At 45.7% G+C, this 13,944-nt stretch overlaps 1 protein-coding gene across 1 annotated transcript in view; it reads right to left on the bottom strand.

Moving 5' to 3' along the window:
• The window catches only part of HUWE1 (HECT, UBA and WWE domain containing 1, E3 ubiquitin protein ligase), a gene marked incomplete at its 3' end in the record, with an annotated part of 111,679 nt that overhangs the window by 58,738 nt on the left and 38,997 nt on the right, over positions 1-13,944 (bottom strand). The window contains exons 7-17 of the mRNA XM_027877255.1: positions 9,879-9,941; positions 8,215-8,292; positions 7,369-7,416; positions 7,190-7,258; positions 6,769-6,868; positions 3,984-4,084; positions 3,267-3,417; positions 2,994-3,121; positions 2,430-2,570; positions 2,157-2,262; positions 303-428 (exon numbers count right to left, since the gene is read on the bottom strand). Of these exons, the coding sequence (XP_027733056.1) occupies positions 303-428; positions 2,157-2,262; positions 2,430-2,570; positions 2,994-3,121; positions 3,267-3,417; positions 3,984-4,084; positions 6,769-6,868; positions 7,190-7,258; positions 7,369-7,416; positions 8,215-8,292; positions 9,879-9,941 (1,111 nt within the window). The remainder of the gene's footprint in view (positions 1-302; positions 429-2,156; positions 2,263-2,429; positions 2,571-2,993; positions 3,122-3,266; positions 3,418-3,983; positions 4,085-6,768; positions 6,869-7,189; positions 7,259-7,368; positions 7,417-8,214; positions 8,293-9,878; positions 9,942-13,944) is intronic.

Raw genomic sequence — 13,944 nt, 5'->3', positions numbered from 1 at the left:
TGCTAAGTAATTATATTAAGGAAGCTTATTAACAGTGTCCTGGCCCTGAAGAGCATGTTAGGAAGATGTGGAAGGATTTCAATGTGCCCTGATGGAGAGAAAACTGATGGATAGATGTGCAGAACCCAGGCACAGCCACTGGGAAGAAATCTTCACCGACAGGCAAGAGTCTTCACCTCAGCCTCAGCTGATCCAACTAGAAATTGAGGTGCCTCGCAGCTTGAAGATCCCCAATCTTAATGACCAATTCCTCTGCAAACCAACAGCAGCTGTGCCCAGTGATACCATGTCAGACTACACACCAGTACGGGGAGAGAGCAAGATGCTGCCGCTGATGCTGGGAGCCCAGGACCTTGTTTCCACATCGGGTCGGGGATCTACTGAAGCGATGGATGGGCCTGGACTGCTTTCCATGGCTACATCTGCAACTGAGGAAGAAATCAGGAGGGGGAGAGGGGGAAGAGAAAATAAAGTGAGAGAAAACTCTCAATGTAGAAAACTAAGTTTTCCAAAGCAGATGATCTAAATGAAAGCCAGATCAGAGACAAGGAATTCCTACACCCCTTGTAAATGACTTTCTAATGGTTCATAGACCATCCCAAAAGTGTTTGATAAGGGCAGGCCTGGGAAGTTTGAGCAAGATTTTCATTACAGTAACATCTCAAATATCCATGTTCCTGATCCAGGGCAGTTTAGTGCATGGAATTGGGGATATGAAGAAGAAAAAGCAGAGTCCCAACATATTTGCAAGCGCAATAAGAGGGAGAATGAGAGATTCACACAAGATGCTCTAATGCCAGTCTGAGGAGGGAGTCAAAACAAGAGAGGGGCCATGGAAGAATTGGCACCTGACCTGAGTCAGCAAAGAACAGACTCATAATAGATAAGAGAAAGTGTGATGAAGATGTGCCTTGCTGCCTGGGGCCGAGAGAAGACAGAAACAAGAACCCCACCCCCAAGCCAGAGTCCATACTCTGGCCCAGAAGTTGTACCAAATTCTATGGAGTCCAGCGTATCCTTAAGCCTCACGTGCTTTAGTCTCTGGAGAGCCTGCTGAGAACACTAAGAATTTGATTCAAACCCAACATGAAACCATCTCTCACATATTGCAGGGTTAGAGTATATGGATTATAGACTATAGGTAGGATAGAATATAGCATAACGGAACCAAATCCAAAGCCAAGAAAAAGTGAACAAGTGGCCAAAGGCATTGTGAAGAGGGCATGAGACACCTATCAACCACAATTGTGTAAATGGAATCAAATGCTACACACATCTGAATAAAAGCTTTCTAGCCCAAAGAGCAAGGGAGGGAGGATTTTCTAACCTCTAACACTGGAGCCACCTCAAAGGGGGAGAGGGGAGAGGATACTCTGGAAGTCCTCAAGCAAAAGCTAGAAGATGCCTGACCCCATTATAGGGTATGTTGATTTGTCCAGGGAGTTTCCTTTAAACTCTGAAAGGCTGTAGTTCTCCATGCTGAGCAGTCCCAGTTCCATCAATCCAGCCCATTGCCATCTTGGTCACGGCCCAGCTAAAAAGTGGTACTCCATCCAAGTGACAGTGTTCCACGTGGGGCCCAAGGAGGACAGAGTCTAACACAACTCACTCTCCCTCCCGCCCTCAATACGTGACCCAAAAGATCGCATTCTCCTTTGGGATTTCCAATGCCATTCCTATGTTGACTCACACTGGGCTTACCCAGTGTGTACTAAGAGGTTCCCTGCTGCCCTGCCCCCACCCCATCCCTTTATATTGCTTACAATGTAGGTTTTTTGAAGACAAGTATAGACTTTGATAAGACACATCTCCTTATACCAATTAGTCTGTCCAGATCTTTCCAGCTGTTCTCTTAATTCCTGTCCAGTTATTTCTTCCTCTCAGCTGTGCATTCACTGCACCTTTGCTAAGACGCTGATAAGAGATGTTCAACAGAACAGTTGAAAACAACAACTAACTTTTTGTGGCTCCCAGGAGCAAAGGACAAATAAAGGAGGCATGGTACATCACACAGAGGGGCTACAACTGCAACCTCTCACAGCAGAGGTGCCAAGCAGGCAGGCCCCAAGTGTGCAAAAGCACACAACAAAGCTCACAGCCAACAAAGCTCACAGCCCCCAACTCCATGATACTCGTGTGCTAAGCAGTAACTGTACCATCCGTGTCGGTTTCCATTTCTTCTCCTTCATGGGCAGTGCTGGGCCTCTGGATCTTTGGCTTGATCACAAAAGGACACTCTTTTCGGCACAAGTCAACTTCATGCTGTATTAAAGGGAGAAGTAAAATCCACAGAGTGTTTGATTAGAAGACCTCTTGTGGGCAACTTTGGGGAGAAATCAAACGGAAGAGAGAGCTCATTTTCAGCAAGAAAGAGTCTACAGCTGGCCATGAGACAGAGGCCTATGTGCACGGAATGCACATCTAAATACCTCCAGTCTGTAAATGAAGATTGATAGCCCACTGTGCGACTGAAAAGCTGCCATGTCAAGGTTGGTGATAAGGTCGACGACTCGGACTGCTCGGGTAACAAAGGTTATCTGGTCCTGTTCATCTCCAAGGAACTTGATCACCTATGCAGAGGTCAAAGAGTTTTCCATTGGAAATCAACACAGCTGAACAGCATGGGAGGGGGTCAGGTCATCTGAGAATGCAAGAGTCCTGGAGTCCTCTCATGTAACCCCTCACTTTTGAGAACATGGAGGCCCACCCAAAAATGTTACATAGCTAGCTTGGCTTAGCAAGGTCCAGAGCCCCAAGTCCAGAGTACACACAGTGAGTTTAAGACCTAAGTCAATGCCACAGAAAGCTGCATGTGGGCAGACTAACACAAGTCCAAACTGAGACAAGTGTAGGCATAGTGACTGGGGGATGCAGTCAGGACTCCTGAGGATTTCCTTGTATTACTGGATTGGGGTCCCAGTTGACTCTCATGCTCATCATCTCAGGTCTCCCTGCAGCCTTGCTATTCCCACCCACATGAACAGATAACATACCTTAAGTAAGGCCTCCATCATTCCACAAGACACCAAAGCTTCTCCTCCAGCATCATAGCTGGCCAAGTGGTACAAGAAAGAGAAGAGAGCAGTGGCAAACTGGTGAGGGTATGGGTCCATGGAAGGATCTGGAGGAGAAAAAAAAAAAAAAAAAGGAAGGAAAAACCCTGAATTGGGAGAGGGGCGGAGCGCCCTGGCACACACACATCACTACCTGGCACACAAAGGAGCTCCAAGAAAGGATCTTTCAGTTTGGGGATAGCCCAGTCTTACCAATCATGGCTTGGATGCAGTTTCGTACAAGGACAGGTAAGAATCCATGGTAGGAGGCAGTCCCAGTGCAGTCAATAATACTGCTGAGTTTGGGTGTCCTTTCTAAGTGCACAATTGATGTCAAAGTCCTCAAAGAGGCTGCCTTAATGTCCTAGAAAAGCAAAGAAACACATAGGCACCATCTTTCTCAACCTTCAGTCGTAAGTAAATTATCACATGGCAAGGCCTTTGGGGATTTTTCAGTTAAGTAAAAGAACTTCACAATAACAGGAAAAATGACAATGATAAGATACAAATCTTGTAAAAGCCAAAAGCTTTTGTTCAACATGGGGAAAAGCAAAGGGACAAGTGAACTAAGCTTCCTTGGTGGCTTGCCCAGGAAAACTCATCCTGGAGATCTCCTCCAGGTGGGTCTGCCTTCCACCAATGGAGATCATAGGGCCGTCCAGAAAAGCCAAGGGCCTGCTAGACTGAGAAGCAGGAATGTGGTCACTGTCACTTTCTTGTATCATCTTGGCAAGTGACTCGGCACCCTTGAAAAAGGAACAGTTAAGACCCGAAGCTCTCTAAAGTCTTTGCCAGCTCCAAATCAAGGATCTGTGACTGTCATCCTCTCAATCTTGGTACATTTTATGTTTCTTTTGGGCACCAGAATAGGAGCAATCGAATGCCAATAATACAGAAGAACAAACAAAAATAAAGATGAAGAAAGCCTACCATGAGCTGTTTATCTGTTATCTGAAGGACATCTACCAACTCCTCTATCAACCCATTATACAGGATACTGTTTGCAGACTCCTGTAAGGCATTGGAATATACTGCAAAAGGAAAAACACAAGGTCAAGAAAGACTGAAAGGTTAAATTGCCCAAAGTGGAATCACATGATATGAAAGCATCTGACGTCTGGATAATCACACAACCATCCTTATTTCACAAATGACAAAACCAAGACCCACAGAGACCGAGTCCTACCTCAGTTCACATAGTATCTGAGGCTGACATTCAAATGCTAGGCTCTTCGGCTACGGCCAGAAAAGCAGCTCTGCCTACAACAGGGGAATGGCTCAATTTTTATACTGTTTTCTATACTTTAATGTTGGCTGGGAAAGGCTCCCAATGGCCACCTGTGTACATGACCAGCAATCCCAGGAATAGAGCCACACTGCCATTTCCAAGCCTCCCCAGTTTTATGGAGAAAGTGTGGTAAGCTACATGTCACCCACAGACACCAAAGTATGTACAGCAATAAGGACACGGGAACAAGGGAGAAGGGCCAGAAATAGTGGCACACACAAATGGACTTGACGGTTGGGCTGCAGGGTGTGAGAAGATTTCCATCAACTGATGGAGACTGAAGCAGAACTAGGCAAACATCGTCCAGCAGGACCCGCAAGGTGAAAGGGAAAGCAATGAAAAAGTAAGAAGCTTAACACCAGCAACTAAGAACAAACAAACACGACCCTCCAGAAAGTAGAGCAAATGCACAGCCCCCCATTCTTTTGGGGGTGGGTGGATGTGTGTGTGCATCCCTTGTTCTCTGACCTCCACACCTCTTCTTCTGGATGACCACAATGGCCAGCTGGGGGAGACATTTGGAAATGGAGGGGAGAGAACCACCAAAACCCTTTTCAAATACTTGATCAAATCCCTTGGCCACTTTTATATTACAGAACGGCTCAGTTTCCACGTAGATTTTCAATACCAAAATTACCAACTTAATAATACCTTTTTAACGTTTTAAACCTTCATTCTGGCTTTTTCTTGTTCTGGGCTTGTCAGATGAGAACCCAGGGCCAACAAACATGACCTGATGCCCTACTCTCATTTGATTATGAGAAGTTTTTCTGAATTGAGATACTTCAGTCATTCCAAATTTATGGTGGTTGACGGTTGAAGATGTCAAGCTAAGGAAATCTGCCATCTTCTAGTGTTTATAGCGTTTTCATTAAGTAGGGAATCCTTTCTCCCAAGTGGCTTGTATGCCTTGGTTTCTCTAATAGCCATGCTGTATTAATTTGCAGCTCTGTTTTGCTCAAATGATCTAAAGCAAATAGCCAGTTTTTCTACTGTTTTTGTTCAGCACCAACTACTTTTGGTAGCTCCTGTTTTAGCTGAGGATTGGGCCAACTCTAGCTTGTTTCATTCTCTCCCATGAGACTCTTAGCTATCCTCGACCCTTCCAGGAATCATTAATGAAAAAAGAGCAGTATATATCTATCACTTGAAGGTTATAGTTAAGATATCACTGGATTCCTTCCTCTTGTGTCTAATTCTGCAAAGAAGCCCACTGGCATATGCACTGACAGAGCATTCATTTTCCCAGCATTAGCAACACAATAACTAAGGCAAACACTGAAGGACAGTTTAATTCAGAAAAAAGGCACTGCTAATTTCTCCTTCCTCACTGCGACCAGTCCCCCACTCACCTTTCACTTTCACTACTCAAGTGAAAAGACTTAAACGTGCAAGTCAAGTCTTACTGTAAGGAGCAGCTAGGTGGCCCAGCAGATGGACGGCTGGGCCTGCAATCAGGAAGACCTGAGTTCAACTCCAGCCTCAGACACTTCCTAGCTGTGGGACCTTGGGAAAGCCAGGCTTCTCAACTGTGAAATGGGGATAACAATTGCATCTATGTCCCAGGGTTGTTGTGAGGATCCAAGGAGATCATCTTAGACTGGCATATAGTAGGTTATTAATAAATGCTTGTTCCCATCCCCTCCTTTTATTATCAATTGAAATTTATGAAATGTCTACTAGGTGCTAGGCATTGAGGATATAAAAAGAGGCAAGGAGCCCTTGAGGAGCTCACAATCAAAATGGTAAGAGAGCAATATGCAAACAAATTATGCACAGGATAATGAAAATTTAAAGAGGGAAGGCAAACAATAGGATTTTAGCGGAAACTTCAAGGAAGCCTGGGAAAGTCGTAGGCAGAGCTGAGAAGGACTGCCCGAGAAGATCCCCAGAGCTAACAGATGGAGGGGACCTGGCCTGGACCAGCACTAGCACCGTGCATCCTCATCATCCTCAGTACTGACTGATAAACAATTCCATGATTCCAACAAAAATATCTGAGACGACACTGACCTCGGCCAGTCGACTGGAGCCCTGCAATGGGACTCCAACAGTCCAAGACACACTAGTGGTTCTGACTGTATAAGCAATTCACAAACACTCGATAACTAAACTGCATGCTGCTGCACAAATACCATCCCGTCATTCCACCAGGTTAACCAAGAACAAAAAGTGATGAGAAATCTGGTCCCAAGGTCCAGCACCTTCTCATCCCTGTTCAGTCCCCCATGTGTCCCAGGCATGGCCGCCCTCCAAAACCAACCTGTCTCCAAAAGCCACCACAGCCCTCCTCCTAGGGTTGCAGCAAGCAGTCCAACAGTGACCTCAACCTACCAAAGTGTACCACAAACCAGAGACAAAGAGAGGGGAGGAAAGGGGCGCAAGAGCAGTTACTGTTTCCCTTACTCCCTCAATCACTCATCTTACCTAATATAGATATTGCGTGGAGTCTGGCTTGAACAGCTTGTAACCTCTTCTTATGATTGGAAAAGCCATGGGCTAGGCGGATGTGCGTAAACAGCAGCATCTGTGAGGAGGAAAGAAGTGTGTTCTTACCTTCTGCCTTCATACAAGCTGCAGAGTCTTCTATGAATTACTCCTTACCTTTCCAAAGAGGTCATAAGGGAGACAAGAGAGTGGGTCCAACGCCACCTCAGGGTAGGGGGCACTAACAGAATCTAAGGAACTCACTCCTCAGAGAGCTGGGAGGAAGAAGATGACACCCACCAACAGACCATAAAAACACCACACAACAAGCTATGTCCCTGAGTTGCCTTGTGTGTGTGAACGTGACCTTTGCTAACAATCCCTTCCCCACTCAGGGACCCATTCTGGGGCAATGCCATACCTGCTTATCCTTCGGGATGCTGTACATTTTCGTGAGGGATTCCATGATTTCAGAAGGACTTTCTGAAATCTATATTAGAGAAGGGGGGGGGGGGGTGTGGGTTGAGATAGACAATGGTTAAGATCCAGGTGGTCGAGTCACAACAATTGGACTGAAGCCATGGTGGGCACTTCTCTTACCTTGTCCAGCTGCTCTATATGGATGTAATGTAGTGTATTACTAGGTGTCTAAAAGGAAAAGAAGGGGGAAAAAGAGGGACAGGTAAGAAGATGTTGTCTTCTTGTCCTCCTTTGCTACCTCTCTCAACAGTGGGGCCTTGGGATTCTAAAGTGAGGGAACTAAGGAATTGGTTCTGACCATACTGAGTCAAGATTGAGCATAGACAAGAATAGGCCTATTATGGGAAAGAGTGCTCCTCTGGCCCACAATCTAGGCCACTGGCTAGCTAGGCATGCACAGAGCCAGGCTAATACTACTATGTTAACCCCTAAACACCCTGCTTCTAATTCAACATTGACTATACCCGAAATATACTCAACACCCTATTTGTTGGGGAACTGAGGCTCATAAACTCTGGGCCAGGCCAACTGGTGTTTCATTAAACATCCAAAAAGGTAGCTTTTAGAAGGCAGTAAAGAAGCGTGAATGATAGAGACTTATTTTGATTTTATAGGAGCAAACAAATCACACCAATTTCAACACCTACTTCTAATTTTGACTAACCCAATAGGCAGTGATGCAGGTGGCCAGGAGCATAATGGCTCGTCAGTTACTCTGTGCTGGCTTCCTGGAGAAAGGCCTCGGTACAGGTAAGGGAAGTGGCCCAGTCATTTCAAGTTCTCAACAAAAGCCTCCCCAAGGCAGGGTTTGTGGGATGGTGCCAGCAATGACACCTTTCACCGGGGGTCAAGTTTGGAAGTTGACAGCTGAACTTGGGATCCCTTCCCTAGTTAACAGAAGTGTTCTAGCCAATCATTCCCATCATAGCATGCTGCAGATCCTACCACAACAAGCATGAGACTCACCCTCTTCTCAACTTTGACCTCGGCCCCTGGGTCTGCATAGAACTCAAAGTGTAGTGTAGTTGCACTGGGTGGGTATTTCTGTGAATAAAGCACAGCACAGAAGCAGGTATTGAGCTGGAACTGTGTAAGGAATAAAGCAGGTGACCCCTCCCAAACCTGGCATATTAGTCCTGACAGCTGGCTTCTGAGTTTCGAGGGAAGAATCCTTGTCTGCCTTTTCTCCCCAGAGGGCACGGTCCCAGCCAGGCCTCCCTTTGCCAATGAGTCAGTTTGACGGGCAGCAGGAGAATGAAGACTAGCGCAGGAGTTGACTATTAGGGCAGGTCCAAGGCAAAGTGTGCCAAGGCTTTGTGCTTTCCATAACCACGGCACTGTGAAGACTCTTCCCTTCAGCAAATCCCCTCCCTCAAACTGGGCTTTAATGCCACAGGCTGAGACTTCTCATGTCAAGAGGCAGGAAATGAAGGCAACCACTGCAGGTGGGACAGGAACGGCCATCCCAAAGACAAGAGAAGAAGGCTGAGGACATGGCTCCCAACAACTGAATCTCAGTGCGTGCGTGCGTGCGTGTGTGTGTGTGTGTGTGTGTGTGTGTGTGTGCGCGTGTGCATGCGTGTATCTTAAATCAAAAAGTAGGGGAAACGTTTTGGGGATAGGAAGTATCCCATGTCACATCAATAACCCCGACGGCACAAGAGAATCACAAGAACACAGCTTGAGATCAGCATGGAAAAGTGGAAACTGGATTTGAAGAGCAACAGTCTTGGGTACGAAGAACCTAAGATGAGGCTAGAACCTGACCCTGAGAGAATCACTAAGCTCGAATCAGCCCAACTGTGAAGATGCCAGGGGAAAAAAAAAATGACCAGCAAAGAGAAACACAGCACCCTTTTTTGGATCCATCTGAAGACCACTGAATATATCTGGAAAGAAAGTGGAGCCCAACACACCAGTGCGCAGCATGCTCCAGCTGCGCAAAGAGAATGGTTCTCCAGCCTCCTGGTATACAAGGGAATGAAGAACGGCAGAACAGAGGTGAATAGGAGATGCACTACCCCTCCCCTCAACTGCCAACATATGGTGGTAATGATTGAGCTCAGAGCTTGGGCCAGACCTAAGCCAGGGTAAAGATCAGAGTTAAGCCAAGCCAAGCAAAAGCAGAGCTGTGCCCAAAGAGATGACAAGAATGTATGCTTTCCGGGGAGCACACGTCTTGGAATACTGACTCATACAAAATAACAGGTACTGTCTACACTGGGAGAGGCTTGACAGTAGGCACTGCAAAGTTAATAGACAACAAACCTCTAGGGTGCTGCCACTGCCAAACTATGCCACACCAGTATCGAGGGCCAAGATGAGGGCAATGGCACGCTAGCAAGTGGGACTTTGGTTCCTGGTCTCTCTCCCAGGGTTGACTTATCAAACGAACTCCACTCTAGGAGTAGTGCACAGCCAGAACACAGCATGCCCATCCCCACAGACAAGTACCAATAAGTCTCTGAAGTAGGCCAAAGTGTTTTCTTGATTCCCCCAGAACTCCTTTTTATTTATGGTCACTCAGTCCAGGAGTCAAAAGGTTTCCCCCACAGGCACTTCCCAGTGGCCAAAACTCCCTCACAGCCAGGTCAGAACAAGGGACAACCCAAATGGAAAGACCAACTTACCAACATGTGTAGGTCTCGACAACATTCTGCAAGGCCGAAGCCATTTTCCTTGCCACCCCAGCTCTGCGAGAAATAATAAAGAAGAGTTACAACTCACCATACACAGGCGTCGCTTTTTCATCGATCCAATCAATAGTGACATTGGGTTGACTAGGACTTCATGTACACCCCCAAGGGATGGAACAAAAATACACCCAACAGCCTGAGTTAGAGTGGCAGAAGAGAGACCACAGTTAAACAGAATAAAAGGTTGTGCCAGTGAACTGAAACAGAAGCAACGCCAGTTTTCTATTGAGGAGCAAATCAAGGCTTTGTCCTTCCATGAAGACTAAGGCCACCTCTACAAACACCCTGGAGCCAAGCAGAACAAGAGTTATCAGTCACCAGGAGCTTCAAGACAGTGCCCCCACCATGGCTGAGCCAGTGATTAGTCCAAGGCCCCACCTCCAGAACCTTCACCAAATCCATTCATGCCCTTCCCCAAAAGGGCACGCCTACAATAGAATGCTCTACATGTGAAAACTGAATTGAAAAACAAGACTAGGACTTTACATGAATTCTTCTTCTTCAAACTTCTATACGGTACTTACTGTGTGATAGTTATTGAACTAATTAATTACTATAATTAACTCCTCTGATCCTCAGGATAACCCTGGGGAGGTCCTATTATTATCCTCATTTTACAGATGAGGAAACTGAGCCAAACAGGCAAAGTCACTTGCCGAGGGTCACACAGATAGTAAGTATCTGAGGCCACATTTGAACTCAAGTCAACTCCATTATCTTTGCCAAGAAAACCCCAAATGGAGTCACAAAGGGTCAGACACGACTGAAAACGACTCAACACCACCACCACATACCAAACGTCACTGACTCCAATGTGTTTATTTCCATGGCTTCAAGAGGTCTGCAGATGGGGCTCCCCCAAGGACATTATTTAGAAGAAGACACAGGGAGAGCTCTGTTGGTATCCACTTCCATGTACGTACTGGCATGTCATGCCTGTCACCTGCCTTGAACAGGGCTGGGACAACATTCAGAGAGATAAAACCCAACTCCTGAAAGAGGTTGGGCCCACTATGTCATGGTGTCTTCCACAATTCAGCAGTACTTGCTCATCAGTAGTCAGACTCCAGATGCAGATCGAGCAAGGGAGACTAAAAAGCACAGGGTTAAACCGGTAGAAAGAAAGTCAGGAGGAGGGATGAGTCAAACTAGGAATAAACTGAAGTAAATGGCCTTGTGCACAGCTGAGGTGCTCGGTAAGAGCTTATTGCTTCAATGGGGCTCGGAAGTGGGGTTAGAGAGGAAGAACTGCAACTGAGGAAAAGCTCCAAGGCCCAGGAGAAGAAAGAAAGGCTGAGATTTCAATAGCAGCTCAAGACTTGCTAGAGTTCAACACTCATCTGATTTGTTTCTAGACCTATCAACCTCCTGGCCCAATGCAAATTCCCCCATTCCTTTCCCTGTGAACATTTCTTAGCGTGGGATATTGAAAAAGGTTAACAAAGCAGCTGCCACACATGTCCCCATTTGGGACTCACAATCAGCCTATGGAAGGGGTGACATGAAGAGGGGGTGAAACAGAGAGCAGACCTATGAATTTATCAACAGAAGGCGCCTGCAGTGAGGAAATCCTTGGGCCCAATGCAGATAATTGCCAGGGGAACAGACAGGTCAAGAGGCTTGGCCAAAGCAGGCCTTGAATCCAGATCTCCTTCACTCCAAGGTCTGCTCTATTTAGGAGGCCACACTGCTGCTTAAGTAGTCAATAAGCATTTATTAAGTGCCTACTATGTGCCAAGTACTGTGCTAAGTGCTGGGGATACAAATATGAAAAAAGAAAAGATAGTCCCTGCCCTCAGAGAACTTTCAATCTAATCGGGAAAGACAAGCTACGCTAGCTCGTGAAGGTAACACAAGAATTACTACGGCCATGTTACACATGGGGCAGTGGGGGCTCAGACAGCAGCAAGGATTTGTTCAAGGTCACACAGCTAGAAGCCACCCTCTGAAAAATAAAAAACTAAAAGCTTTCCAATTAGACGTGAACAAGGGCTACAAATCACCCAGAGAAATGAAAGCATAAAAATGACTTTGGAGCTATACCTCAAACCAATCCAAGTGATCTGCTGACAACTGTCAGCACTTAGCTTTCAAGAAGAATGGGGAAAAAGGGGAAAAAAAAAAAAAGCAGCAGCAGCTCTAGAGGAAAAAGGCGGCGAAGAGAAAGTAGTAGATCGAACCCAAATAATGAACTTTCTGAGAACGAGAATAGACTCAGGAGAAATCAATGATGCCATGAGTAATAGAACACACAGTGATAGAACAAAACGAAAAAATTGAGAAGAGAGAGAACATGAAAGGTCTCAGCTCTGAAAAACAAGACAAGCAGAGAGAAGCAAAGAAATTATTGGACTACCCAAAAAGGGATTTAAAAAGGGGAAGGGGCGTCCCTGTAGTTCAAGAAATCATAAATCCAAGCTGCCCAGGTCTATTGGAGCCGCAGGACTAAGTAAAGCTAAAGAATTCATAGATTACCTCCTGAAGGTTGCCCCAAAAGGAAAAGGCCCCAGGAACAGCCCAGTCATGATCCAGAGCTTCTACATCACAGAAAAAATCCTACAGGCATCTCGAAAAGCAGCACACAGCACCAGGGAACTTGGGCAAAAATCAAAGCCTGAAATCCCAGGATGACTTCCCTTGAAATGGTGATTATCTATCACCTTACAGGGGGAAAAAAATCAGACCAGAGCTGATAGGAACTTTGAAATAGAAGAGAAACTTGGAAAGTCTCTGAGCAATCAGAAGGAATCACGTGCTGAGGTCCAGCTAATATTCTACTAAGGGATGAAGAAACAAGGGTCCTTTTAGAACCTTAATGTCCTGATAAGGAAAAGGGAGGCCCTGGGCAGGGCCTGAAGAGGGGAAAGAGAAGGAGGGCAAGAGGACACCTGTTTGGGAGAAGTGAGGAAGCAGGGGGTGGAACATGCTGCTTCTCAAAACTGGGGCACATGGAAAGACTGGAGTGAGCACCAGATGAACCTCGCTCTTAACTGAAACAGCCCAAAAGAAGGGTGGCCACATTCATGCCCATAAACAGCATTGAGGGAATGGGAATTGGATGGACACAAACACAGATATACATGAACACAGTTTGGTTTCAAAATCTATCCAAAGAGAAAAAACTGGGGATGGGGGGATTAAGAAAGAAAATAGTCCTGGGGAAAGAACACCTGCAAACAAAACAAACTTACTAAAGAGCAGAGGAAAAGAGAGAAAAGCAAAGAGCCAGCGCATACAGGTGATGCCTTTTACATTATAGCAACTGTAATCCCAATCTCCAAAGAGGACCGCTGACATGCTTTGTTCTTTTCGATGAACAAAGGGAAGAGAAAGAAACACAAATAATCACAGTAATTTTGAGATTAACATGCACAATTTGTGATACAATTTTTAACACGCAAGTGGTAGGAAATGGAGACTCACAGGTTTCATGAAATCCTGGCTTTTGGCTTCTGCTACATGAACCCAAAAGCTCTTTCTTGGGATTTAAGTTTAGAACACAAACAGAAGGCATGATATGAAAGTAGAAATGACAAGATCTGAGAAGAGAATGAGGGAGAGTTTGGGGTCAAGGAAGATGAAGGCAAAGTGAAAACACAAACTAATGATTCTAATAGGAAAGTGGGGAAGGGAGACGGTTTTGGAAGGAAAGAAGAGGAGTCTTCTTTGGAAATGTTTTGTTTAAGATGCCTATAGGACGTCAGGTTGGAATTGTCCAACAGGTTGCTGATGAAGCCACACTGGAGGCTTAGGAGAGAGACTGGATCTGGGAATCATGCACACAGAGCTGCTAAGTGAACCCAAGGGAATGAAGAAATCATTGGATGAGAAGGTGATGGAATACTATTGTGTTGGGAGAAATAAGAACAGGGAAGGTTTCAGAGAAACCTGGGAAGATGTGTAGAAACTGATGCAGAGTGAAGAGAAAAGAACCTGAACCATTTATTTATACAATATGAACGACACTACAAGGAAAACCAACTTGGAAGTCCAAAGGGCA

This window comes from Vombatus ursinus, unplaced genomic scaffold, assembly GCF_900497805.2.
Source record: "Vombatus ursinus unplaced genomic scaffold, bare-nosed wombat genome assembly UNPS02004241.1, whole genome shotgun sequence".
Classification (NCBI taxonomy): Eukaryota; Metazoa; Chordata; class Mammalia; order Diprotodontia; family Vombatidae; genus Vombatus; species Vombatus ursinus.
The sequence above is the reverse complement of the archived record's forward strand: the minus strand, read 5'-3'. Positions and strand labels throughout refer to the sequence as shown.